The 25,808-nt window shown below is 54.7% G+C and overlaps 3 protein-coding genes and 2 non-coding genes across 10 annotated transcripts; 4 read left to right on the top strand and 1 right to left on the bottom strand.

Annotated features, from left to right (window-relative positions):
* Window positions 1-2,174: 2,174 nt before the first annotated feature.
* Window positions 2,175-9,027, top strand: SHFL (shiftless antiviral inhibitor of ribosomal frameshifting). 2 transcript variants are annotated; one of them, XM_010349627.3, is made up of 8 exons: window positions 2,175-2,495; window positions 2,827-3,095; window positions 3,294-3,343; window positions 5,037-5,075; window positions 5,373-5,522; window positions 6,990-7,093; window positions 7,216-7,370; window positions 7,812-9,027. In XM_010349627.3, the coding sequence occupies exons 2-8, from the start codon at window positions 3,044-3,046 to the stop codon at window positions 8,048-8,050; spliced, it is 789 nt and encodes a 262-aa protein (XP_010347929.1). In that variant the 5' UTR covers window positions 2,175-2,495; window positions 2,827-3,043; the 3' UTR covers window positions 8,051-9,027. The 2 variants fall into 2 exon arrangements, with proteins under 2 accessions (XP_010347929.1, XP_003938990.1); XM_003938941.4 differs by having other exon boundaries at window positions 2,180-2,495; window positions 2,972-3,095.
* Window positions 8,086-15,876, bottom strand: ANGPTL6 (angiopoietin like 6). Its single transcript, XM_039465925.2, has 6 exons — window positions 15,667-15,876; window positions 11,443-12,034; window positions 10,241-10,421; window positions 9,475-9,662; window positions 9,131-9,401; window positions 8,086-8,527 (listed from the first exon to the last, which is right to left on the bottom strand). Exons 2-6 carry the CDS (start codon window positions 12,022-12,024, stop codon window positions 8,337-8,339), a joined length of 1,413 nt encoding a protein of 470 aa, XP_039321859.1. The 5' UTR covers window positions 12,025-12,034; window positions 15,667-15,876; the 3' UTR covers window positions 8,086-8,336.
* PPAN (peter pan homolog) lies at window positions 12,010-25,745 on the top strand. 5 transcript variants are annotated; one of them, XM_074384653.1, is made up of 13 exons: window positions 12,010-12,067; window positions 20,221-20,407; window positions 20,496-20,666; window positions 22,030-22,131; window positions 22,331-22,381; window positions 22,488-22,658; window positions 24,119-24,195; window positions 24,394-24,501; window positions 24,604-24,727; window positions 24,804-24,882; window positions 24,964-25,093; window positions 25,176-25,333; window positions 25,412-25,745. In XM_074384653.1, exons 2-13 carry the CDS (start codon window positions 20,390-20,392, stop codon window positions 25,612-25,614), a joined length of 1,392 nt encoding a protein of 463 aa, XP_074240754.1. In that variant the 5' UTR covers window positions 12,010-12,067; window positions 20,221-20,389; the 3' UTR covers window positions 25,615-25,745. The 5 variants fall into 5 exon arrangements, with proteins under 5 accessions (XP_074240754.1, XP_003938988.1, XP_074240753.1 ...); XM_003938939.4 differs by lacking the exon at window positions 12,010-12,067 and adding an exon at window positions 12,096-15,329; XM_074384652.1 differs by lacking the exon at window positions 12,010-12,067 and adding an exon at window positions 17,672-18,095.
* Window positions 22,177-22,261, top strand: LOC120362894 (small nucleolar RNA SNORD105). The gene has a single exon (XR_005578685.1). It is a non-coding gene; the product is annotated as a small nucleolar RNA SNORD105 (small nucleolar RNA).
* LOC120362903 (small nucleolar RNA U105B) lies at window positions 24,244-24,321 on the top strand. Its single transcript, XR_005578694.1, has one exon. It is a non-coding gene; the product is annotated as a small nucleolar RNA U105B (small nucleolar RNA).
* Window positions 25,746-25,808: the final 63 nt, after the last annotated feature.

The following is a 25,808-nucleotide window of genomic DNA, read 5'->3' as shown; positions in this document are numbered from 1 at the left end:
AGACAGAATTTTGCTCTTGTTGCCCAGGCTGGAGTGCAATGGTGTGATCTCGGCTCACTGCAACCTCTGCCTCCTGGGTTCAAGCGATTCTCCTGTCTCAGCCTTCTGAGTAGCTGGGCTTACAGGTGCATGCACCACCATGCCCAGCTAATTTTTTTGTATTTGTAGTAGAGACGGGGTTTCATCATATTGGTCAGGCTGGTCTCAAATTCCTCACCTCAGGTGATCCACCCACCTCTGCCTCCGGAAGTGCAGGGATTGCAGGTGTGAGCCACCAAGTTGGCTTTTTTTTTTTTTGAGATAGTCTCGCTCTGTCACGAGGCTGGAGTGCACTGGCGTGATCTCGGCTTACTGAAACCTCTGCTTCTCAGGTTCAAGCAATTCTCCTGCCTCAGCCTCCTGAGTAGCTGGGGTTATAGGCGCACACCTCTACTCCCAGCTAATTTTTGTATTTTTAGTGCAGATGGGATTTCACCATGTTAGCCAGCAGGGTCTCTATCTCTTGACCTCGTGATCCAAGCCTGGACCAGTTTTTTGTTTACTAAAGAACGTATCTTTTGGCCAATGTGGAGGCTCACACCTGTAATGCCAGCAATTTGGGAAGCCAAGGGGGAGGATCACAAGGTCAGGAGTTTGATACCAGCCTGGCCAACATAGTGAAACCCCATCTCTACTAAAAATACAAAAAATTAGCCAGGTGTGGTAGCAGGCACCTGTAATCCCAACTACTTGGGAGGCTGAGGCAGGAGAATCACTTCAACCCGGGAGGTGGAGGTTGCAGTGAGCCCAGATCTCACCATTGCACTCCAACTCAGGTGACACTGTGAGACTCCATCACAAAATATATATATTTCTATAATAAAGATACTGTTATATAACAATTTACAGAATATATTGATATAATTGTATTTGTATATAACTTATAAATAACATCCATCTTTGAGGCCAGGAGTTTGAGGCCAGCCTGGGCAACATAGTAAGACCCTGTCTCTACCAAAAAAAATTGAAAATTAGCCAGGAATAGTGGCATAAGCCAGTAGTCCCAGCTACTTAGGAGGCTGAGGCAGCAGGGTCATTTGAGCCTAGGAGTTCAAGGTTGCAGTGAGCTATGATCAAGCCACTGCACTCCAGCCTGGGCAACAGAGCAAGACCTTGTCTCAAAAGATAAATAAATAAACATCCATCTGGGGGTGGAGCTTTAACAGTTTTACCTGTGGGGTGTCCAACGGAGAAAAAAATTTGGAGTCGTTGAACACAATGCTATTTTGCCACTCAGAGAGTATCTGGCAGTCTCTGGAGACATATTTGGTAGTCACCACGGGGAGAGTGGGGAGCCATTGACATCTAGTGGGTGGAGCCCAGGGATGCTATTAAATGGCCCCGGATAACAGGACAGTCCCCCACACTAGGCAGCCCAAAATGTCAAGCGTGCTGGGCTTAAAAAACCCTTGCCCGAGCGCCCCAGACTTAGTCTTGCTTTGGGGGCTCCGCAGGCTGCTTCATCTCTCCACTCTAGTCCTCCCTTAGACCTCCAATTCCAGTGACGCTGTACAAAGCATCCCTTCCTCCAATGAAGCAGCCATCTCTGATGTCCCCAGGCTGGGCCAGAGCCCCACCACCCTAGGGCTCCCAGATGCGTCCTATACTAGGTTCGAATTGTCCCGGCCCACCGCGTTCTCAACCATGGCAGATTCCCTGGATCCCGGAGACAGCAGGATTCTACCCGGCTGCTAGAGACCAAGAATCTGCATTTTTCGCAAGCACCGCTCCCCGCACCACACACACTGCCTGCCCCGTCAAGGCCACACAGCAGGTGGCCCAGTGCTACTTGAGCGCCTACTGCAAGCCAGGCGCTATTACGCGATCCACTGGGGAATCTTGGCACAGGCCCCACTCCATGGTGTAGACACCAGGATCCTCCCCATTTCACAGAGGAGTAAACTGAGGCTCAAAGAGGTGACCGTAGCGGGACAGAGACTCAGGGCAGGAAAAGGGCCCAGGTTCTCAGAAGCTCCAGATTCCCGGGGGAGGAGGGAGGACAGAGAGGAGGGTGATGGACTTGGGGAGCGGGTGCTGGGAGGGGGGGCGCGAGGCCTCGCCGCGGCCTTCCGATGCAGCCCCGCCCCCACGAGGGACGTGAAGACGCGGACCCCGCGCAGCGTGGGGACATGTGACCGACTGCAGAGGCCGCGCCGCCTCCCCCGCCCGAGGTCTGCGCGCTCCGCCGCAGGGTGCAGACCCGGGGCGCCCGCCTGGGTTTGGGGCGCAAGAGCAGAGGCGGAGCCAGGGCGGAGCCAGCGCGCCCGGTCCCCCCCGAACCGAAAGCGAAACAGGGGCCGGGGAGGAAGGGCGGAGCCGGCCCCGAGGCACCGCCCCCTGCCCTGCGCGGCTGCTGGACCGACAGGCGCGCCCAGGTAGGGGGGCGGCTGAGCCGCGCAGTGCGGACCCTCGCGGGGACCTGCGCCGCCGCCACCATGTCTCAGGAAGGTGTGGAGGTAGGAGATGGCTACGGCTGGTCCGGGGAGGGGAGCCGCGACAGACCCCGAGGAGAGGCCAGGAGGCGCGGAAGGGGCTTCGCAGTTCCTGGGGACCCCCATCCTAGAACCCCAGATCCTTACCCCTGCCTGGCGCTCGCCCCCCTTGGAAAAGAAAGTGACTCCCACGTTTCCCCAGAGCGAAATGAGGCCTCCCTGAGGAAAAGCGGGGGCTGCAGGGTCAAAGGTCAAAGGCCAGAGATAACCTGGCCGACCCCCCACCTTAGGCTGGGACGCTCGCCCCAGCCCGCGCCCTCCCCCAACGCCCTGTGGGGACTTTGGCTTTTTCCAGGAAATGCCGTAGAGGGATGGAGGGGGGGAGCGGCGGAGGCCAAAACCAAGGGTCAAGTTCAGGCCGGGAGAACGGTGCCTAGAGATGGGGGAGGGAAGATCGCGCGTCCCCTTCCCCCACCGGAGCCCCGGTGTCCCCATCCCAGCTGGAGAAGAGCGTCCGGCGCCTCCGGGAGAAGTTTCATGGGAAGGTATCCTCCAAGAAGGCGGGGGCTCTGATGAGGAAATTCGGCAGCGACCACACAGGAGTGGGGCGCTCCATCGTGTACGGTGAGGCTGAGGGGGTCCCGGGCCTGATGCGGGGACCGCGCGTGGGATCGCCGAGGGGGCGTGGTCTAGGGAGAGGCGTTGAGATCACCTCCCCTGGAGATCCCAGCTTGGGGGAGGCTCTGCGTCGCGGCTCTGGGTGGCCTGGAACTCCCATAGACCCTTAAAAGGCCCTTCCCTTATACGCACTGTCCACCGCAGGGGTAAAGCAAAAAGATGGCCAAGAACTGAGTAACGACCTGGATGCCCAGGTAACCCCTCCCCTCTCAAAGGACTGGGTCACGGGAGGGAGAGCAAGAGGGGACCCGACCCGTTCATGGTGACCCTCCTCTGAAACAGCAGGGACCAGGCATTGTCTGCAACTCATCACCCAATCTTATTCACTTTTTCACCTCTCCGTGGTTTGCACCGGCCAGGGAACCTGCAAACAGTAGGCACTCATTATGTGCTGATTGTATTCAATGAGGGAGAGAGAGCCATGAAACTAGGTAATGAAAGGAGCCAGGATTATTGCCATGGTAGGGGAACCCCAGAGGTCAGAGAAGGCTTCCTGGAGGAGGAGGTACCAAGTCTTAAAGGATGGGGTGGAGTGAGCCCTGGGATGGGAAGCCAGGGGTCTTGCAGTGGGGGAGGGAATGGCATGAGCAAAGACTGGAAGTGGGGAAGGGTTGTTAGTGGCAGTCCCTAAAAAGGCTGGGACGAGCAGGGGATTGGGGAGGGGAGAGAGATGGGGAAATGGAACCCTTGTGTTGAGTAACAGAGTGAATGAATGAATGGCTTTGAAGCACAGGTGCAACGTGGCTGCTTTGCTGCTTTGACAGCTTTGGTGATGGGAACACTGTGGATTTCACCTGCCTGAAAGGCTCAGTGTAGGGCTGTTAAAGAGTATAATAAAATATGTATCATAGTCTGCATTTACACATATAAAAGTATGATAAAAATATAGCAGAGGGGCTGGGTGCGGTGGCTCACGCCTGCAATCCCAGCATTTTGGGAGGTAGAGGCGGGCAGATCACTTGAGGTCAGGAGTTCGAGATTAGCCTGGCCAAGATGGTGAAACCCCGTATCTGCTAAAAACACAAAAAATTAGCCGGGCATGGTGGTGCACGCCTGCAATCCCAGCTACTTGGGAGGCTGAGGCAGGAGAATCACTTGAATCTGGGAGGTGGAGGTTGCAGTGAGCTGAGATCGTGCCATTGCTCTCCAGCCTGGGCGACAAGAGCAAAACTCCGTCTCAAAAATATAATAATTATAACACTAGCAGAGGGTAGCATTGATTGAGTACTTCCCACATGGCGAGACTCCAGGAATTGATTTATTTCATCACCACAGTGACCCAGGAGACAGGTCCTATTATTTATCATCCCTATTTCACAGACAAAGAAACTGAGGCTTGAAGTCACTTGCCAGGTTCACCCGGCAAGCAGGTGGCAGCTAAGATTTGAACCCTGGCCACCTAGAGTCAGAGCCTGAGCTCTGACATGCCTGTCAGTCAGTGGGAACCCAGTGGGCAGGAAGTGGCTTGCCCAAGTCCCCACAGCTGGAAGTGATAGAGTTAGGTTTCAAACCCGAATCTCTCTCAATCCAGATCCCCACCACTTATCCCTGGCACAGCGTGGCCTCAAAGGGGCGATGTGTCACAACACCAACAAGCATGTGGCATTTGCAGGCAGGAAGTGAATATGGGGGTCAGGCTGGCCTCACTCAGGCCAGTCCTCCGCTAAGTGTGAGTTTCCCCAGTGCAGCAATAATGTCACAGGCGTGCCCACTTCTCAGGGCTGCTATGAGGACACCTGGCTCTCAGTAAGTGGGCAGTGCTCTGTGACTTCCTGGCGAGTTAGGGGCACCCCATTCTCCTTGTAACCAGGCCCCTATCCCAGCAAACAGGGGTGGAAAGAGGCCTGAGCCCCATCCCCAGTTTCTGCCCCTGCTATCTCCACCCAGGACCCACCAGAAGACATGAAACAGGACCGGGACATTGAGGTGAGCTGGTGGCTGTAGCTGGGGATTGGGAAGTGGGGAGGAGGACGTCTGCAGGCACAGAAGCATGGCCACTAGGAAAGGAGGGGAGATACTCACTGGGGCAGGAGGAAGACCCCTCTGTAGGGAGAGAAGGGCTGATGTTTATGTTGGTACAGAAGGGGTGACCCCAGGTGGAGGATACAGTGATCTGAGATCACGCCACTGCACTCCAGCCTGGCAACAGCGAAACTCCATCTCAAAAAAAATAAAAGAAGAAGAAAAAGGGGTGACCTCATCCCCACCTGCCCCATTCCACAGGCAGTGGCGACTTCCCTCCTGCCGCTGACAGAAGCCAACCTACGCATGTTTCAACGGGCCCAGGACGACCTTATCCCTGCTGTGGACCGGCAGTTCGCCTGCTCCTCCTGCGACCACGTCTGGTGGCGCCGCGTGCCCCAGAGGAAGGAGGTGATGACCCACAACTTAACCTTGACTTTGACTGTCCTGAAGTCCACTCCCAACTCCCAGCCTCAGTGACTGTACCTCTGACCTAAGGGCTTCAATCACTAAGCGTCCAATCCCTGACCTCCAAACTCAGAGCGCAGCCCTGATCTCTGATCCCAACCCCTGACCCAGGACTGGACTTCTGACCTTCAATGTGAGAAGCCCAGTAACCCCTTACCCCAGAGCCTGACATCTGACCCCACAGTTGAACACCTACTACAGAAATCAATCTTGACCAGGTGCAGTGGCTTGCGGCTGCAATCTCAGCGCTTTAGGAGGCTAAGCAGGGAGGACTGCTTGAGCCCAGGAGTTTGAGACCAGCCTGAGTGATAGAGCGAGACTTTGTCTCCGAAGAAAAATTTGGGGGGGCCAGGTGCCATGGCTCACGCCTGTAATCCCAGCACTTTGGGAGGCCAAGATGGGTAGATCATGAGGTCAGGAGTTCAAGACCCGCCTGGCCAAGATGGTGAAACCCTGTCTCTACTAAAACATACAAAACGTAACCGAGCATGGCAGCAGGCACCTGTAATCCCAGCTACTCAGAAGGCTGAGGCAGGAGAAGAGCTTAAACCTGGGAGGTGAAGGCTGCAGTGAGCTGAGATTGCACCACTACACTCCAGCATGGGTGATAGGGCGAGAAAAGAAAAAAAAATTTTCAGAGATGGAGTCTCGCTCTGTCACCCAGGCTGGAGTACAGTCGTGTGATCATAGCTCACTGCAGCCTCCACCTCCTGGGTTCAAGTGATCCTCCCACCTCAGCTTCCCAAGTAGCTGGGACTACAGGCCTGCACCATCATACTTGGCTAATTTTTATATTTGTATGTGTGTGTGTGTGGAGATCAGGTTTTGCCATGTTGCCCAAGTGGTCTCAAACTCCTGGGCTCAAGCAATCTATTGCCTCTGTCTCCCAAAGCGCTAGGATTACAGGCATGAGCCACTGCACCTGGCAAAAAAAATTTTTTTTTTAATTAGCTGGGAGCGGTGGCATGTGCCTGTGGTCCCAACTCCTCAGGAGGCTGAGGTGAGAAGCTTGTTTGAGCCTAGGGAGATTGAGACTGCTGTAAGCCATGATCACAACACTGCGTTCCAGCCTGGGTGTCAGAGCAAGACTCTGTCTCTTAAAAAAAAGAAAGAAACCGAATTTGACCTCAAAAACACAGCCCCAAATCTGGCCTCTGAACCTCCTGACCAGTAGTTTGCTTCCATTCAACACTTAAGTCTTGCAAAAGAGGCAGGAAGCCGAGATGTGTAGTGTTTGCCAATTATCGTGGTGTAAATATTCCCACCATGGTCAATATCAGGCTGTGGATGTACAGTTACTGACTGAGTTGGCTTGCTCAAGCTGAGGCCAGCCGCTGCAGCATACTGTTACCCCTGACCCTCTAACAACCCTTGGTCCCCTCTTCACACCCCCCTCCCCACCACCACCAGGTATCCCGGTGCCGGAAATGCCGGAAGCGCTACGAGCCAGTGCCAGCCGACAAGATGTGGGGCCTGGCCGAGTTCCACTGCCCGAAGTGTCGGCACAACTTCCGGTGAGGGCGCTGACCCCCAGCTCCCCTTCAGCCCTGCCCTACCCCAGCCCTGCCCCTCCCTGCCCCGGCCCCACCCTGGCCCAGCCTCGCCCTCGGACCCTCACAGCCCTGCCCGCCCCCAGGGGCTGGGCACAGATGGGGTCCCCGTCTCCCTGCTACGGGTGTGGCTTCCCCGTGTATCCAACACGGATCCTCCCCCCGCGCTGGGACCGGGACACGGATCGCCGCAGCACCCACACTCACTCCTGCTCAGCTGCTGACTGCTACAACCGGCGAGGTGAGGCTCTTCTCCCCTAACAGCCTGGGCAGTCTTCATCCCCTTCTGTCCCTTTAAGTCCCCAAGTCTCCATTCAGTCCGCTTCATCTCCCACGGCAGCAGCCACTGCTTCCAGGTGGCCTCTGTGGCCCCCCAGTCTCCGTGGTCTTGCCCACAAGGCTCTGAGGTTTCACCCCAGTGGCCCATGCCTGAGGGACCCCATGGCCTCTGCCCCTATGGTCTCTGGGTTTGGGGCCCCTGTTTTTTTTCCTCTGTAGTCTCAGGTGACTCCCCATGTCCCTGGGTCTCCTGTATCTTCAACACCTCTGAATGTCCAGTCACTCTGATCCCGCATCTTGTGGCCTCAGCTCCTCCCTACAGCCCCGAATGGCCTCAGCCCCGTCCTCCTCATACTCTCCCAGGACCTCAGGCCCCATGCCAGCAACAGCTTTCCCTCCCCAGAGCCCCACGTGCCTGGGACATCCTGTGCTCACCCCAAGAGCCGGAAGCAGAACCACCTGCCCAAAGTGCTCCACCCCAGCAACCCTCACATCAGCAGTGGCTCCACTGTGGCCACCTGCTTGAGCCAGGGGGGCCTCCTGGAAGACCTGGACAACCTTATCCTGGAGGACCTGAATGAGGAGGAGGAGGAGGAGGAGGAAGAGGAGGTGCAGGAAGAGGAGGGCGGGCCCAGGGAGTGACCCCTGCCAGGTGCAGACACAAACCAGACACGGTCTGTGGCTACTTTGTGTTATTGTAAGATCTGAGCTCAAACCGAGATATGAATGACCTTGGGGAGCCATCTGGGGCCGAGATATTGGCAGGGGGGGATGCCTGGGTCCCATTTGCGGCGCCCAGGGTCACAGATCCATGGAGGGGAAGTTCCATGGGACCCACTGGCACTGAGCCACAAAGAAAGTGTGGCCAGGACAACTTGGGCTCTTGCTGACCAATGTCCCCTGGGGCCTAGGGGACGGAGGAGCGGAGTCACAGCCTCAGGGGCCGGATGAGCATGGCGGCCTTCCTGAGAGAGTATGCCCCGCCGTGAAACTCGGCCCAGTAGACGCCATCCTGGTAGCGGCTTCGGTAGTGGCCGCCACGGTGCCACACACCATTGAGGTTGGAGTGGGCGCAGGCATGGTACCACCAGCCTCCCCGCTGGTACAGGGCACAGTTACCTGAGGGGAGAAAGAGTCCATGTCCCCTTATCAGAATAAAAGCCTCTATCTGCACCTCACAGTATAAGGCTTTTGCCAGACATCCCCTGGCCCCTCCTATTCTTATTCAATACAAGCCCTGATCTTCCATCTCCTCAGCAAAATAGGAGCCCTGGCCCCCCAATTTTCTTCAGAGTAATAGCCTTAATTCCTTCCCTATCTCCTTACCAAAGTACAAGTAACTTCTTTTCCCACCTTTTCTGCAAACTAGGAGTCTACTGCTTATTCCTTTATCAAATAAAAGAAAGTAATTATCTACTTCCTTTCTAGAATAAGAGTACTAGCTCTCACCCTCTGCCCTTCACCCTAACAGGAGTCTTTATTATTATTATTATTTATTATTATTTTATTATTATTTTTTTGTCTCATCAGAGAAGGAATCTGGGCTTCCTGTCCCCTCACCAGAGTAAAAGTACTGTCCCTTGTTCTCTTGACAGAATAAAAGCTTGCTTACCCCAATACTTAACAGAGGGGCGTCTTACCTACCCCATCTCCTTGTCTTCCCACACCAAAACAGGAGTCCCATATCCCCTATCCTCCCACCAGGATAAGAGTTCTCCTTACCGGAATAGGAGTCTCGGTCCCTATCCACGGTGCTGAAGGGCTTGTCATTATGCCAAGAAAGAGAATCTCCAGCATCACCACGGTATTGGCCAAGCCGCAGGCGGTAGTGGTCACTCTCGGGTTCCAGGGAGAAGCCATCGTAGTGGGCACGTGCTCTACGGCCCCCCCAGTCCTCCAGGAGCACCAGCAGCTCATGGTCTTCACGGCTGGTCAGCTGATACACAGGTTCAAGGCCCAGCCAGTATTCTCCGTCTGGCTGCCCAAAGCCCACCTGGAAGGGCAGGGAAGTCAGGAGGCCAGAACAGGCTCCCTCCCCTGCCCTGCCTCTGCCCGTCTGTGCCCACCTTGTAGTGCTGCCAGGTAGTGAAGAAGTTGACCGAACCATCCTGCCTCCGCTGGATCACAGTCCAGCCTCCACCCTCCAGCTGCTGCTCACACCATACTGACACCACGTGCCGGCCCACTCGCAGTTCATACACTCCGCTGTGTTCATGCCCTGCCTGTCGGGCCTCTGCACAATCCTGCCATGGGCCTGTAGGCACAGCGATATGGGGAGGCACAGCCTGGGCTGACCAATCCCTTCCCGGAGCAAGAGTTGAGATTCTCACAGGTCCTCTTACCAGAATAAGAGTCTTGCCTCTCCCACTTTTCTACCAAAGAGTCCTGCCTCTCCCATGTCCTCACCACAATAAGAGGCCTGCCTCTCCCATTTCCTCACCAGAATCCAAGCCTCAATAGCCATTTCCTTACCTAAGACTCTGGGTCCCTTGTCTCTGACCAGAGGAAATGTCAAGTCTGGGATTCTTAAACCCTGGTTTTTTAATGGTCTCCTCACCAGAATATAAGTCCTGAACATAGTACTCTGAACCACCTCAAACTCTTAACAAAGTAGCCGTGCTAAATCTACCATTGCCTCACTAAAATAAGAATCCCTCTTCCTTTTCTTGTTTCTCCTATTTTCACACCTTAGTAACAAGTTTGGTCTTTTTAAAAATCAGAATAAGGGTATTATTTATTCCAGTCCTCTCACAATGAGAGAAATCTGCCACTAAAATCCCAACTCCTCAATTTCCCTCTACGCACAGTACCTCAGCCCTGCTGTCGACTTACCCGCAGGCTTGGTAGGAACAGCAGGGTGAACTGCAGGCATGAGAGAAGCCAGGGGCTCCTGCTGTCTCAGGATTTGGTCTCTCCGGGGCTCTGGGGCTGAGTCCAGCCTCCTACTGCTGTCATTGGTGCTACCCACAAGACTGACTGGAACCACAGGCACCAGTGGTGGTGGGGGCAGGACCTAAGGTAACAGAGAAAGTCAGGTGTAATTGCACTAACCGTCAGGCCAGGAGGCCTGGTCTCAGGGGCAGGGATGGTGGATAAATCTCCCAGTTTCCAAATGACCTGACATCTGGCAATGTGGTGTCCCAGCCCTAGGAATGATCCTCCCCAAAGGCTAAACTTGGCTTTAAAGTGCAGACAGGCTGGCCGAAGTGACTCACGCCTGTAATCCCAGCATTTTGGGAGCCTGAGGCGGGCAGATCACCTGAGGTCAGGAGTTTGAGACCAGCCTGACCAACATGGTGAAACCCTGTCTCTACCAAAAATACACAAAATTTAGCTGGATGTGGTGGCTATAGCTTGTAATCCCAGCTACTTGGAAGGCTGAGGTAGGAGAATTGCTTGAACCTGAGAGGTGGAGGTTGCAGTGAGCTGAGATCGTGCCACTGCACTCCAGCCTGTGAATCAGAGCGAGACTCCGTCTCAAAAATAAAATAAAATAATACAGTGCAGACAGATCTAGGCTTGAATATCCGCTCTTTGTCCTCACGGCTTAACTGATCTGTGCCCCAGCCTCCTTCTCTGTAGAGATAGTAAGAACACATCCAACAATATCCAACTTACTGACTCCTCCCACCCACCCTGTAAGGCAGGGACTGTCACAGAGCAACAATCTCTTATCCCAAACCCAGACCCAGACACGTTCCAGAATTCAGAACAACACGGCTGGATTTAGATTCAGGGAGGGTTATGTACATGCATGTGTGTATAGAACATACATAACACCCCAAAGGGGTTTTTGCTCTTTACGTGATAATATGCTTACTTATAGGATCCTATGACTATTCACATTAAGTGGATAAGTAAAGGCTATAAATAGCCACCAGTCACTTTTTGACCCAAATACGTTACGAGAGGGGGCGAGTAGGAATTCGATTTTCAGGGTTTTGCAGATTTCAGAACCGCGGATAAGAGATCGTGGGGTTGCAAAAGGCCGATTTCACGGACGATGCTGCTATTCCGGGAGGCTGCGAGGTTACCTGCTGCTGCCCGCCCGCGCCCCCCGGGCACAGGCGCTCCAGGCGGGAGATGAGGTCGCTCTGCTGGGTGACCAGCCGCGCCAGCTCGCGGAACTTGACGTCCAGCTGGTGGAAGCGGGCGGCGGCGCGCTGAGCCTCGGCGGACGCGTTGAGCACGCGCTCCCCGAGCAGCGCCAGCGCCGCGGCAGGCTCCGCCCCCGGCCCCGCCCCCGGCCCCGCCTCGGGCCCCGCCTCGTGCTGCAGCTGCGCGCGCAGCTGCCCCAGGCGCGCGCTCAGGCCGCGGCTCTCCTTGCGCAGCGCGCGCACCTCGCCGGCCACGGCGCCGTCAGCCGCCGCCAGCCTCTGCAGCTCGTGCAGCAGCTCCTCGTGGCGGCCGACGCGCAAGCGCAACGCCGCCAGCTCGCTGGCGTTGGCGGCCTCGGGCGTCGCCCGCGCGGACACCGGGCCGCTCCAGCACACGGCGCCCGTGAACTTCTGCGGGGGCAGCACGAAGGTGTAGGTGCAGCGCGGGGCGCCCGCCCGCGCCCATGATGCGCCCAGCAGGAGCAGCAGCTGCAGCGCGCGCAGCCAGGGCGTCCCCATGGCGGCAGACCTGCAGGCAGAGGAGGAACGCGAGGAAGACCAGGTGCTGGGGCCCGGCCAGACCCTTCCGCTTCCACGCGGGGATGCGTGCGTCTACACCCGCGGTGTCCCTGGCCCATAATTCCCGCCACCATCTCATTTCCCTCGCGGCTGAGAGCTCCAAGGTGATCCCACTCTGGCTTCAACACTGAGCTCCTGGCGCCCCGCAGGATAACGGGTCTCATGCATGCATTTCATTCATTCGACAAGCGAGGCCGGGCGCAGTGGCTCAGGCCTGTAATCCCAGCAGTTGGGGAGGCCGAGGCGGGCGGATCTCGAGATCAAGAGATTGAGAGCTTACTGGTCAGCATGGTGAAACCCCGTCTCTACTAAAATACAAAAATTAGCTGGGCATGGTGGCACGTGCCTGTAATCCCAGCTACTCTGGAGGCTGAGGCAGGAGAATCGCTTGAACCCGGGAGGCGGAGGTTTCAGTGAGCCAAGTTCGCACCACTGCACTCCAACCTGGGCAACAAGAGCGAAACTCCATTAAAAAAAAAAAAAAAAAAAAAAGCAAAGGGAGCGGGGTGCAAGGAGGTGAGGAGGAGTGAGGGAAATGTCTCGCTGTCTTCCTATCCGTCGCGTATTGGAAACTCCATCTTCCACGTCCTCAGACCAAAACCCCAGCAGATCCAATCCATCAGCCAGGCCTGTCTGCTCTTCTGTTTAGACCCCGAATTCCTCCACGTCCCTGCTGCTCCCCCCTCGCCCCACACCCTCCCTGAATTCCCAGCTCAAGACACCATCTGGATTTCCTGACAGCAGCTGCCTCCCTGCTCTCTGAACTTCCATCCTCAACCCCAGGTCTACTACCCACGACAGCCGCCAGAGGGCGCCGGTGGACACCCGAGTCAGTTCACCTCCCTCCCTCCTCCCTCCTCTGCCCAGAAGCCTCCTTGGCTCCCACCTCCTTTAGAGCAAAAGCCCAAATCTTCCCATGGCCCATAAAAACTTGCGCTATCTGCCATATTCCCTCCTGCCCTTACTTCCTCCCACGCCCGTCCTCACACTAAGCAAGTTTCAGCCTCAGGGCCTTAGTTCCTGCTGTCTTGGCAGTCTGGAACACTGTTCACTTTTTTTTTTTTTTTTTTTTTTTTTGAGATGGAGTCTCACTCCGTCGCCCAGACTGGAGTGCAGGGGTGCGATCTCGGCTCACCACAACCTCTGCCTCCCGGGTGCAAGCAATTCTCCTGCTTTAGCCTCCCAGGTAGCTGCGATTACTGGCGTGTATTACTATGCCCGGCTAATTTTGTATTTTTAGTAGAGATGGGATTTCTCCACTGCCCTGTGGTTTTTTAATCCCAGTGCTGGAATTTTTTTGAGACGGAGTCTCCCTCTGTTGCCAGGCTGGAGTGGTGTGATCTTGGCTCACTGCAACGCCCCCGTGTCGGGTTCAAGCTATTCTCTTGCCTCAGCCTCCCGAGTAGCTGGGATTACAGGCACGCACCACCACACGCAGCTAATCTTTTGTATTTTCAGCAGAGATGGGGTTTCACCATGTTTGTCAGGCTGATCTCATGGTGGTTCACGCCTGTAATCCCAGGACTTTGGGAGGCTAAGGCGGACTAATCATCTGAGGTCAGGAGATTGAGACCTGGCCAACATGATGAAACCCCATCTCTACTAAAAATACAAAAAAATAGCTGGGCGTGGTGGTACATGCCTGTAAACTAGCTACTTGGGAGGCTGAGGCAGGAGAATGGCTTGAACCTGGGAGGTAGAGGTTTCGGTGAGCTGAGACTGCGTCACTGCCCTCTAACCTGGACAACCCAGACCCAGTGAGGCTCCATCTCAAAAAAAAAAAAAAAGAGAGACTTGCTTGCTCTGTTGCCCAGGCTAGAGTGCAGTGGAACAATCATAGCCCACTGCAGCCTCCAACTCCTGTGCTCAAGTAGTCCTCCTGCCTCAGCCTCCTGTGTAGCTGGGACTACAGGTGTACCACTATGCCCAGGTACTTTTTTGTAGAGATGGGGTCTCACTATGTTGCCTGGGCTGGTCTCCAACTCCTAGGCTCAGGTGATCCACCTTGGCCTCTCAAAGTGCTGAAATTACAGATGTGAGCAGCCACAACCAGCCCTAAACATTATACTTCCTGATGGCTGTGCAAGCACGTATCCTGAGGGTCTCCATCTCACACATACATTGCCCCATTTATTCATTCAACCACGCATGCCTGAAGTGCCCATTTTATGCCAGGTGCTGTTTCAGGCAATGAGGACACAGCCTTAACCCAAACAGACAAAATGTCTGCCCTTGTGGAACTGGTCAGAGGGTGATGGTGCTTAGGAGAAAAATGGAACAGGAAAGGAGGTGACAGTCCTTGGGTTTGGAGACATTTAATAGAGGAGGCAGGGCCAGGTGCGGTGGCTCACACCTGTAATCCCAGCACTTTGGGAGGCCAAGGCAGGAGGATCACTTGAGGTCAGGAGTTTGAGACCAGCTTGGCCAACGTGGCGAAACCCTGTTTCTACTGAAAATACAAAAATTAGCAGGTGTGGCAGCAGGCACCTATAGTCCCAGCTACTCAGGAGGTTGAGGCACAAGAATCACAAGAACCCAGAAGGCAGAGGTTGCAGTGAGTCATGATCGCACCACTGCACTCCAGCCTGGGCAACAGAGAAAGACTCTGTCTCAAAAAATAAAAAAATTAAAATAGAGGAGTCAGGAAAGGCCTCACAGAAGAAGAGACACTTGACCGGGCACAGTGGCTCACACCTGTAATTCCAGCACTTTGGAAGGCCAAGGCAGGAGGATTGCTTGAGCCCAGGAGTTTGAGACCAGCCTGACCAACATAGCGAAACCCTGTCTCTACAAAAAATTAAAATAAAGAATAAGTGACATTTTCACAAAGACCTGAAGGAAGAGAAAGAAGAGGATGAACATTCCAGGCAGAGGGAACAGCAGGTGCAAAGGCCCTGAGGTCGGACCCAAGAAATGGCAGAAAGGGGCCAGGCATGGTGGCTCACACCTGTAATCCCAGCACCATGGGAGGCCAAGGCAGGAGGATCATCTGAGGTCAGGAGTTCAAGACCAGCCTGGCCAACTTGGTGAAACCCTGTCTCTACTAAAAATACAAAAATTAGCTGGGTTCGGTGGCAGATGCCTGTAATCCCAGATACTACTCAGGAGGCTGAGGTGGGAGAATCGCTTGAACTCAGGAGGCCGAGGTTGCACTAAGCCGAGATCGCACCGCTGCACTCCAGCCTGGGTGACACAGACAGACTGGAAAAAAGCAATGACAGAAATGTCTGTGAAGCTGGAACAGGGTAAGTGAGGAGGGAAAGCAGGAGTGGGTGAGAGGTGACAGGACAACATGTGAAGAGTCTTGTGGACCCGGAGGAGGACTTGCGTTTTACTCGGAGTCTGGTGGGAGCAGGGTTTTGGGCTGGAGACGGCCACATTGACTTCTGGACTTGGACTCCAAGCAGGGGGCTCCCAAGGGCGGCGGGAGGTCCTCTCTTTGCCCTCTGATCACTGAAACTCCCCCCCACCCTCCACCCCCAGCTGCCTTTCACACTGCATTTCACACTCTGCCTGGGGTGGCTGTGGTTGGGGTTTTCCAACAGTGAGAATCAACCTCCACCTACCTTCCCACCCTCTTACCTCTCACGCCCAAGACCCTGAATCCAGCGAAGCTCGCAGGGCGCACAAGAGGTCCAAGGAAGAGTCGAGGGTCCAGTGGAGCCTCTGAGCTAGAGAAGGGTGTAGGGGGGATGTTGGGACAGGAGAGAGGAGGTTTGGTAACCACTCCCCAGCCCCCAGAGCCTGGGAGTGGAGCTGGGATGCTGGGCCCAGGAGGCCAAACTATAAATATTTAGCATTTCCCGAATGAGAAATGAGACAGAGTTGCCAGATCCCCCTGCCCAGGCCACCAGAGCGTGATAACACAGGTCAGTGTCCTGGACATCCCTCCCCTTCCCCGCCACCCTCCACTGCAGAGCCCAGAGCATGGGAGGCTGCAGGCCCCGGGGCAGCCTGGCAGGAACCCAGCTCCAGACACACCACACATAGAATGAGGACCGTCACTGGGGACTCACTGTGTGTAAGGTACAGCTCTAAACTCTCCGCACCTTTTATGTCATTTGATCCTTAAAACCTGAGCTGGCTTCTCTGTATATAGCCTCATTTTACAGCAGGGAAACAGGCTCAGAGAGGGTGAGTGACTTGCCTGCGGTCACACAGCCGGAAAGAGACCAGGATGAAAAGCAGCCAAGGTAGCTTGACTCAGAAACTCACACATGTATACCACAGCAGTCATACACATATGGGCACATAACAGCAGACACAAAGACACATGAATTAACACCCAACAAAAGTCCGGGTACAGTAGCTCACGCCTGTAATCCCAGCACTTTGGGAGGCCAAGGCAGGTGGATCGCTTGAGGTCAGGAGTTCAAAACCATCCTGGCCAACATGGTGAAAGTCCATCTCTACTAAAAATACAAAAATTAGCCAGGCACAGTGGCGTGGGCCAGTAATACCAGCTACTCGGAAGGGTGAGGCAGGAGAATCGCTTGAAGCTAGGAGGCAGAGGATGCAGTGAGCCGAGATCAAGCTACCACACTTCAGCCTGGGGGACAAGAGTGAAACTCTTAAGATAAATAAATACATTAATTAATTAAAATAAAAAAGTAAAAAAGACACAATTGGACATTTTTATTTTTACTTTATTCATTTTTTGAGACAAAGTTTCACTCTTTTTGCCCAGGCTAGAGTGCAATAGCAGGATCTCAGCTCACCGCAACCTCTGCCTCCTGGGTTCAAGCAATTCTCTTGCTTCGGCCTCCCAAGTAGCTGGGGTTATAGGCGTACACCACCACACCCAGCTATTTTTGTATTTTAGTAGAAACAGGATTTCTCGGCCGGGCGCGGTGGCTCAAGCCTGTAATCCCAGCACTTTGGGAGGCTGAGGCAGGTGGATCACGAGATCAAGAGATCGAAACCATCCTGGTCAACATGGTGAAACCCCGTCTCTACTAAAAATACAAAAAATCAGCTGGGCATGGCGGTGCGTGCCTGTAATCCCAGCTACTCAGGAGGCTGAGGCAGGAGAATTGCCTGAACCCAGGAGGTGGAGGTTGTGGTGAGCCGAGATCACGCCATTGCACTCCAGCCTGGGTAACAAGAGCAAAACTCCGTCTCAAAAAAAAAAGAAACAGGATTTCTCCATATTGGTCGGGCTGATCGTGAACTCCTGACCTCAGGTGATCCACCCACTGGAAAATTTTAAATTGTGGTCGAAGAAATGTATTCTTTTTCTTTTTTGAGACAAAGTCTCACTTGGTCACCAGGCACCAGGCTGTAGTGCAGTGGTGCAGTCTCAGCTCACTGCAACCTCCGCCTCCCAGATTCAAGCAATTCTGCCTCAGCCTCCTAAGTAGCTGGGATTACAGGCACACGCCACCATGCCCAGCTAATTTTTGTATTTTTAGTAGAGATGGGGTTTCACCATGTTGGCCAGGATGGTCTCGATCTCTTGACCTCGTGATTTGTCCACCTTGGCATCCCAAAGTGCTGGGATTACAGGCGTGAGCCACAGCACCCAGCCCACAGTGTATTCTTTTTTCTTTTCTTTTTTTTTTTCTTTTTTTTTTTTTTTTGAGATAGAGTCTCACCCTGTTGCCCAGGCTGGAGTGAAATGGCTGGATCTGGGCTCACTGCAACCTCCGCCTCCCAGGTTCAAGCGATTCTCCCGCCTCAGCCTCCCAAGTGGCTGGGACTACAGACGCCCACCACCACACCTGGCTAATTTTTGTATTTTATTTTTCCAGTATGGACGAGGTTTCACTACGTTGACCAGGCTGGTCTCGAACTCCTGACCTTGTGATCTGCCCACCTCAGCCTCCCAAAGTGTTGGGATTACAGGCATGAGCCACCGCCCAGCCCTCTTTTCTTTTTTTTTTTTTTTGAGATTGAGTCTTGCTCTCTCTCCCAGGCTAGAGTCAGTGGCATGATCTTGGCTCACTGCAACCTCCACCTTCTGGGTTCAAGTGATTCTCCTGCCTCAGTCTCCGGAGTAGCTGGGACTACAGGTACATGTCACCACGCTGGCTAATTTTTATGTTTTTAGTAGTGATGAGGTTTCACCATGTTGGCCAGACTGGTATCAAACTCCTGACCTTATGATCCGCCCACCTGAGCCTCCCAAAGTGCTGGGATTACAGGCGTGAGCCACTGCACCCAGCCGGAGGAAATAATAAGTGAGAAAAACTTTCAGGAATCAGAACTTTAACATGTTAAAGTTAGTGTTAAACATCATCATATTGGAGCTGAACCTATCCTAATATGTAACCATAACGCTTGACTTTTGCATTGGAATTATGCTATCATAAATAAAGGATGTCCCACTGATAATAAAAGACACAGCTGGAAACATAACAGTTTCAGGCAACAACTGTATGTTCCAAATACCGTCACATATACATCATAACTTAAAGGGAAATGAGGGTGGGCTGAGTGGGTCTTTTTCTTTCTTTCTTTCCCTTTTTTTTTTTTTTGAAAGGGAGTTTTGCTCTTTTCATCCAGGCTGGAGTGCAATGGCACGATCCCAGCTCACTGCAACCTCCACCTCCCGGGTTCAAGTGACTGTCCTGCCCCAGCCTCCACAGTAGATGAGATTACAGACACCTGCCACCACACCCTGCTAATTTTTGTACTTTTAGTAGAAACGGAGTTTCTCCATGTTGGCCAGGCTGGTCTCGAACTCCAGACCTCAGGTAATCCACCCGCCTCAGTCTCCCACAGTGCTGGGATTATGGGCGTGAGCCACCAAGCCTGGCCCTAAATGGGTCTTTATCTATGTGTCAGACTTGTCCACATCCTGCTTCTTGTGATCACATTGTGATGCACAGATACATAACAGGTACACACAGGTGACACCCAGGCACCCATCCACCACACCACGGAGGTCACCATCGGTCTCCCACACACTCGGTCATATTTTCACACAAGTCAAATCACACGGGGAGGGAACTTGGAGAAGTAACCATGCAGTCATTTCCCAGGGGTACAAAGAAACTCACGTAGAGCCCCGCACAGTCCAGGCCCAGGGTCCGAGACCTGTCTGAAGGCCCCACCGACAACCAGCCACACGCTGGAAGAGCCGCCTTCTTCCCCTGGTCCGCACCGTCCTGAGCTCCCAAGTAACTCGAGTGGACTCCAGGGTTGAAAGAGGAAATGGTCGTCCCAGATCTGAGAGAAGCTGCCAGGCTGGGCTCTGGGCCTGAGCTGGGGCCCCCATGCTGGGCCCCTCGCCCCACTCTCAGCCCCCTCTGGCTTTCCCATTGGCTGTAGAGAGGGAGTAAACGTCCTAAGTTACAGAGAAGGGCTGAAGAAGACAGATGGAGATGGGAGAGACAGGGAGATGGCAGAGATATGGAGAGATGGGGAGATGGGGAGAGACACAGGGAAGCAGAGAAGAAAGAAATGGGAATGGGGCCAGACACAGAAAGGAAACTTCTTTGGTTATAAATGACGAAAGAGACAACTGATGACAGAGACAAAGTTGCAAGATGGAGACAGAGACAAGGAGAAGATGAGAGGGAAGAGAGACACATGGGGGAGAGGAGGAAGAATCGGGGTGCCGGAGAGACCGGGAGGGAGAGGAGGCCGATGGGGGAGGGGAGAGCAATGTTCAGCCCAGGGAGAGGGTGCCCCTTCCCCCAACTGCAAGGTTTTGAGGACGAAGCCAGAGGCCTGAGGCCAAGACTGAAGCTTTGAGCGGAAAGAAGGAGGGGGCCAGTTATTCACGAAGCGCCCGCCTTGCCCTGAGTTTCCAGAAGGTGATGTGGAGTTTCCATCCTTCAGCGGGTCTGCAGACAGGAGTACCCGGGGAGGACAGCTGGCCCAGAGGAGCTGTGGGATCAAAATGAATGATTGCCACAGTCCTTATTCCCTCTGCTGGCTTCTCCCCAAGTACCTGGCGCCAGAGCGCCCCACATTCTGCATGCATGATCGCTCCTCATTCGTGGGCCCGGAGGACATTATCATCCTCACTTTGGGATATTTTAGATGCCTCGGAATGCAGAAAGTGGTTTTAGCCCAGCTTGAGGAAATGGGTCGAAGCAGGATTCGAACTGGCAGATCAGTTTCTCTGCCGCCGGGAGCCGCGTAGCCCCGCCCTGTCTGCCTAGAAACAGGCCTCCCTTGTCTCCATAGCAGCCGCTCCACCTGATTGCCCCTCCCCGCTCTCGGAGGCCACCTAGTGCGCAGGCCCGCCTGATGACGTCACCACGCCGTGCCGATTTCCGTGAGGCCTCTCAGGCGCCGGAAGTGAGCTGCGCGGTGCGGGAATCGGCAGAGGAAACCTCGCGGAGGACACAGCAGCATGGGGCGGTCAGGACGGGTAAGGCGCGGTGGCTGGAGAGGCAGCGGGTACGGGCGGGGGCTCGGTCCGGGTCGCGGCGCTCACTGTTTGTTTTTCGCCGCCGTAGTCCCGGCACCAGAAGCGTGCGCGCGCCCAGGCGCAGCTCCACAACCTCGAGGCCTATGCCGCCAACCCGCACTCGTTCGTGTTCACGCGGGGCTGCGCGGGTCGGAACATCCGGCAGCTCACTCTGGACGTGCGGCGGGTCATGGAGCCGCTCACTGCCAGCCGCCTGCAGGTCTGTACCTCACCGCTAGCCCGTCTCCACCCACCCTGAGCTTCGTCTTCGCGGCCGCAGTAATGCCTCCCTAAGCTGGAGAAAGGGATTCTCATGGGGAATATCATCTCTGCCTCAGGGCTTTTCTGGGCTGGAGCGAGGGCGCACAGCTTGCGGGATAATTAGTAGCCTAAGCGCGGCGGTTAAGACTGGAATCTCTCCATCATCAAATAGAAGTGATACCAAAAAATAAAAAAGACTGGAATCTGGAGCCTGGCGTGGTGGCTCAGCCTGTAATGCCAGGGTTTTGGGAGGCTGAGGCGGGAAGATCATTTGAGCCCAGGAGTTCGAGACCACCCTCGGCAATATGGCGTCTTTACAAAAAAAAAAAAATAGAAAAGTTAGTCTGATATGGTGGTGCATGCCTGTAGTCCCAGCCACTCAGGAGGCTGAGGTTGGAGGATTCCTTGAGCCCAGGAAATTAAGGCTGCAGTGAATCAGGATCATGCCACTTCACTCCAGCCTGGGCGACAGGGGCAGGCCATGACCGGGAGGTGGGGGGTGGGGGAGCTAGAATCTGGAGACAGCAAAGCAGGGTTGGAAACTGACTTTTCCCTAGTACCTGAAGCTAGTTACTTAACCTTGCTGGGCCTCGGTTCGCTCATCTGTCAAATGGGAAGACGCACTGTGAGCAAGAGACAGAGTTAAGGGCTGGGCATGGTGGCTCACGCCTGTAATCCAAGCACTTTGGAGGCCAAAGCGGGTGGATCATCTGAGGTTGGGAGTTCAAGACCAGCCTGACCAACATGGTGAAACCCCGTTTTAAATAAATAAATAAATAAATAAAAGGAAAAAAAAAGAGAGTTAGAACTGAAATCCATGTCCAGTTGACTTTGAAGTAAAGGCTAAGATCCTTTTGCTCCTCTGGGCTTCTTGGAAGGGTCAGGTGCAAGACAGACCATAATGGGATCTGCAGTATCAGTTGATAGTCATTGCAATAAGGGATAGCTGTGTGGGCTTGTTGGAAGGGTCAGGTGCAAGACAGACCATAATGGGATCTGCAGTATCAGTTGATAGTCATTGCAATAAGGGATAGCTGTGTGGGCTTGTTGAAAGGGTCAGGTGCCTAACATAATTTGCAGCATCAGCTTATAGTCACTGCAATAAGGGATAGCTATGTTTTTTCTTTTTTTTTCTTTTTCTTTTTTTGGAGATGGAGGTTCACTCTTGTTGCCCAGGCTGGAATGCAATGGCAACATCTCGATTCACTGCACCCTCCACCTCAGTTCAAGCGATTCTCCTGCCTAAGCCTCCCGAGTAGCTGGGATTACAGGCACGCACCACTATGTCCAGCTAAGCTGTTTTTTTCTCTTTTCGTTTCTAGGTTCGTAAGAAGAACTCACTGAAGGACTGCGTGGCAGTGGCTGGGCCCCTCGGGGTCACACACTTTCTGATCCTGAGCAAAACAGAGACCAGTGTCTACTTTGTGAGTAGACACCCTCACCCCTCCATCTCCCCCAAACCCCTACTTTCCCCGTCTCTCATGATGAACACATATGCCTCTGAGCCGCTGTGATTTCTGGCTTCAAAGTAAACGCTCTGAAGAAGAGATGGGGCAAAGGTGCCTACTCCCAGGCTCCTCTGCTAGACCTTTCCAGCCTCACTGATCTTCTCTTCCCTTGCAGAAGCTGATGCGCCTCCCAGGAGGCCCCACCTTGACCTTCCAGGTCAAGAAGGTGAGTGGGGGAGGTGGTACAAAGTCATGTGGGCGGGAGCTGGACTTGGGGGTGGCCTCAGCCACGTGTGGTTGATGGTCACCCCCTCCTCACTCCTGCCCTGCAGTACTCACTGGTGCGTGACGTGGTCTCCTCGCTGCGCCGGCACCGCATGCACGAGCAGCAGTTTGCCCACCCACCCCTCCTGGTGCTCAACAGCTTTGGCTCCCATGGCATGCATGTGAAGCTCATGGCCACCATGTTCCAGAACCTGTTCCCTTCCATCAATGTGCACAAGGTGGGCCCGGCCTAGTGAGGTGGCAGGTACGGGTGGGTGCAGCAGGTAGAGGTGCCACAGGCCCTCAGGTGGATTGCTCACTATGCCTAGTGCTGAGGCTGACAGCTCCTGGGTTGGCTGAATCCTGAGGTTAAATCCCACTCATTTGTCCGGTGATGCTGGGCAAAAGTGTCCAGAGATGCCCCCAGCACTCCCCACCCTGCAAGCTGCGCCTTGTCCAGCAGGTGGAAAGACATACTGACAGAGTTTTGTTTTCTGTGTGTGTTGAGCGTAGCATCTCTTCTCATGGCCGTGTTTTACAGCGGAAAGCTGCAGGGCCGAGTCCTGTGGCTCAGGCCTGTAATCCCAGTACTTTGGGAGGACAAGGAAGGAGGATCGCTTGAGCACAAGAGTTTGAAATCAGCCTGGGCAACATAGCAAGACCCCATGTCTACACAAAGTAGATTTTTAAAAAGTAGTCTGGTGTGGTGGCACATGACTGTAGTACCAGCTACTGGGGAGGCTGAGGTGGGAGAATCACCTGAGCCCAGGAGGTTGAGGCTGCAGTGAGTCATCTTCATGCCACTGTACTCCATCGTGGGTAACAAAGCAAGATCTTGTCTCCAAAAAAAAGCAAAACTGAGGCTGGCAGAAATGCCGAGTTCAGATTCCAGGGGGCGGGACTGGATTTTTAAATTTGGCTCCTGAGTCCTAACTCATCCCTGTCATCAGTGACTCTCAGACGGGACTTACATAAGATACCAGTTATCAGGGAGTCTAATATGGGCTGTGGGACCAGGATTTCTTTACTTTTTTTTTTTTTTTTTTTGAGACGGAGTTTCCCTCTTGTTACCCAGGCTGCAGTGCAATGGCACGATCTCGGCTCACCGCAACCTCCGCCTCCTGGATTCAGGCAATTCTCCTGCCTCAGCCTCCTGAGTAGCTGGGATTACAGGCACGTGCCACCATGCCCAGCTAATTTTTTGTATTTTTAGTGGAGACGGGGTTTCACCGTGTTGACCAGGATGGTCTCGATCTCTTGACCTCGTGATCCACCCGCCTCGGCCTCCCAAAGTGCTGGGATTACAGGCTTGCGCCACCGTGCGCAGCCTCCTCCTTTACTTTTTAAGAGACAGAGTTTCCCTGTGTTGGTCTTGAACTCCTGGGTGCAAGCAGTGCTACAGCCTCTGCCTCCTAAGTAGCTGAGACTGCAGGCGTGCACCACCGTGTCCAGCTCATTTTTACATCTACTTTTTGTAGACGTGGACACTCTCTATGTTGCCTGGGCTGGTTTTGAACTCCCGGGCTCAGGCAGTCCCCCAACTTTAGCCTCCAGAATAGCTGAAACCATAGGTGCAAGCTGGAAGCAGGATTTCTAGCCAGCACCACAGTCAGTGTAGCTGCATGTGTCCCCTAAAACCCCCATTTCCCCAAACTTTGCCGAGAGTCTGCTGGAGCATGCGCTCTTTCTCCCTTCCCAGGTAAACCTGAACACCATCAAGCGCTGCCTCCTCATTGACTACAACCCTGACTCCCAGGAGCTGGACTTCCGCCACTAGTGAGCATCCCAGCAGGCCAGGGATGAGGGGGTACGGGATGGGGGCCTCTGCAGGCGGCTGATGACAGCACTCCTGCTGAGACTCTGATTGCTCTGTCTCAAAGTAAACGCCCTAACGCACTGTGGGAAGGACGAGATGTGGACTGCCAGCCCCAAGACCCCTGACCACCCCCTTGTCATCCACTCATGTCCCCACAGTAGCATCAAGGTGGTTCCTGTGGGTGCGAGTCGCGGGATGAAGAAGCTTCTCCAGGAGAAGTTCCCCAACATGAGCCGCCTGCAGGACATCAGCGAGCTGCTGGCCACGTAAGGAGGGCACAGGATGGGAGGCTACCCGCAGCCCAGGCACCCCAGAATGGGCCCGGGAGTCTGAGCTCCCCCATCGAGCCACGAGTGTTCCCCATATAGGGGCGCAGGGCTGTCGGAGAGTGAGGCGGAGCCCGACGGTGAGCATAACATCACGGAGCTGCCCCAGGCTGTCGCTGGCCGTGGCAACATGCCGGCCCAGCAGAGCGCTGTGCGGCTCACTGAGGTGAGGCCCAGGGCAGGTGACCCTTGGGGACCCCCAGCCCCACCAATGGGCTCACACTTCTCTCTCATTGCCCCAGATCGGCCCGAGGATGACGCTGCAACTCATCAAGATCCAGGACAGCATTGGGGAGGGCAAAGTAATGTTCCACAGTTTTGGTGAGGCTGGGGCCCAGGGGTGGGTGGGTCACGGATGTGGCGCTGCACCCGACTCTTGGTGACCCGCATCTCCCTGTTCAGTGCACAAGACGGAGGAGGAGCTGCAGGCCATCCTGGAAGCCAAGGAGAAGAGACTGCGGCTGAAGGCGCAGAGGCGGGCCCAGCAGGCCCAGAATGTGCAGCGCAAGCAGGAGCAGCGGGAGGCCCACAGGTCTGGGTGGGGCTTGGCAGGGCCAGGCCAGGGGTCCTGGGGATGGGCAGCCACCTTGACCACCACCCAATCCCTCCTTCAGGGAGAAGAGCCTGGAGGGCATGAAGAAGGCACAGGTTGGGAGCAGTCACGAAGTGGCCTCGAGGAGAGCAAGCCCGTGGTTGAATGAGGAGTTCGATGACCTGGAAGACGATGACGTCGAGTATTTCTGCCAGGCGGTGGGCGAGCCGCCCAGTGAGGGTATGGAGTGGGTTCTGCAGCGGGTTCCCCAGGGCTTGTCCTTGTTCCTGGGGCCCTGACATGGTCTCTTCCCCACAGACCTGTTCCCTGAGGCAAAGCAGAAACAGCCAGCCAAGTGTCCGAGCTGGAAGCGGCGGGAAATAGACCGAAGCCAGGGTCGCTTTAGTGACCGGAAGTTGCCCAAGGACAAGCCCCAGGGGGCCCAGGGCAGGCGGGGGCCAAAGGGGGTTTCCTGGCATCGTGGACGGGGCCGGGGCCGGCCACAGAAGAGAGCAGCGTGAGGCCCAGCCGCGCTGGAGCAGTGGATAGATTGAACGCCCCAGATTGGGGCCCGAGAGACGCGGCCCTCGGTTTCCTTTCATAAAGGAGTTCTGTCCCCAACCCTTCCATTCCAATAAAGGACTGAACTGACCAGGGGTTGTTCCATTAGGTGGGGGCACATCAGCTTTTGGGATGGGGGATCCTGGAGCCCTAC

This window comes from Saimiri boliviensis, chromosome 14 (genome assembly GCF_048565385.1).
Source record: "Saimiri boliviensis isolate mSaiBol1 chromosome 14, mSaiBol1.pri, whole genome shotgun sequence".
NCBI lineage: Eukaryota > Metazoa > Chordata > Mammalia > Primates > Cebidae > Saimiri > Saimiri boliviensis.
This window is presented reverse-complemented; position numbering and strand designations above follow the sequence as displayed.

Excerpts from the sequence above, each read along its gene's own strand:
- ANGPTL6 (XM_039465925.2), bottom strand. The coding sequence starts at position 12,024 with ATGGGGACGCCCTGGCTGCGCGCGCTGCAGCTGCTGCTCCTGCTGGGC. Across the intron at positions 9,402-9,474 it reads CTACCTGGCAGCACTACAAG|GTGGGCTTTGGGCAGCCAGA; the intron begins GTGGGCACAGAC and ends CTGCCCTTCCAG. Across the intron at positions 8,528-9,130 it reads GGACCGAGACTCCTATTCCG|GTAACTGTGCCCTGTACCAG; the intron begins GTAAGGAGAACT and ends TTCTCCCCTCAG.
- PPAN (XM_074384653.1), top strand. Across the intron at positions 24,502-24,603 it reads ATCAGCGAGCTGCTGGCCAC|GGGCGCAGGGCTGTCGGAGA; the intron begins GTAAGGAGGGCA and ends TTCCCCATATAG. Across the intron at positions 24,883-24,963 it reads AGTAATGTTCCACAGTTTTG|TGCACAAGACGGAGGAGGAG; the intron begins GTGAGGCTGGGG and ends CTCCCTGTTCAG.
- SHFL (XM_003938941.4), top strand. The coding sequence starts at position 2,475 with ATGTCTCAGGAAGGTGTGGAG. Across the intron at positions 2,496-2,971 it reads TGTCTCAGGAAGGTGTGGAG|CTGGAGAAGAGCGTCCGGCG; the intron begins GTAGGAGATGGC and ends TCCCCATCCCAG. Across the intron at positions 5,523-6,989 it reads GCGTGCCCCAGAGGAAGGAG|GTATCCCGGTGCCGGAAATG; the intron begins GTGATGACCCAC and ends CACCACCACCAG.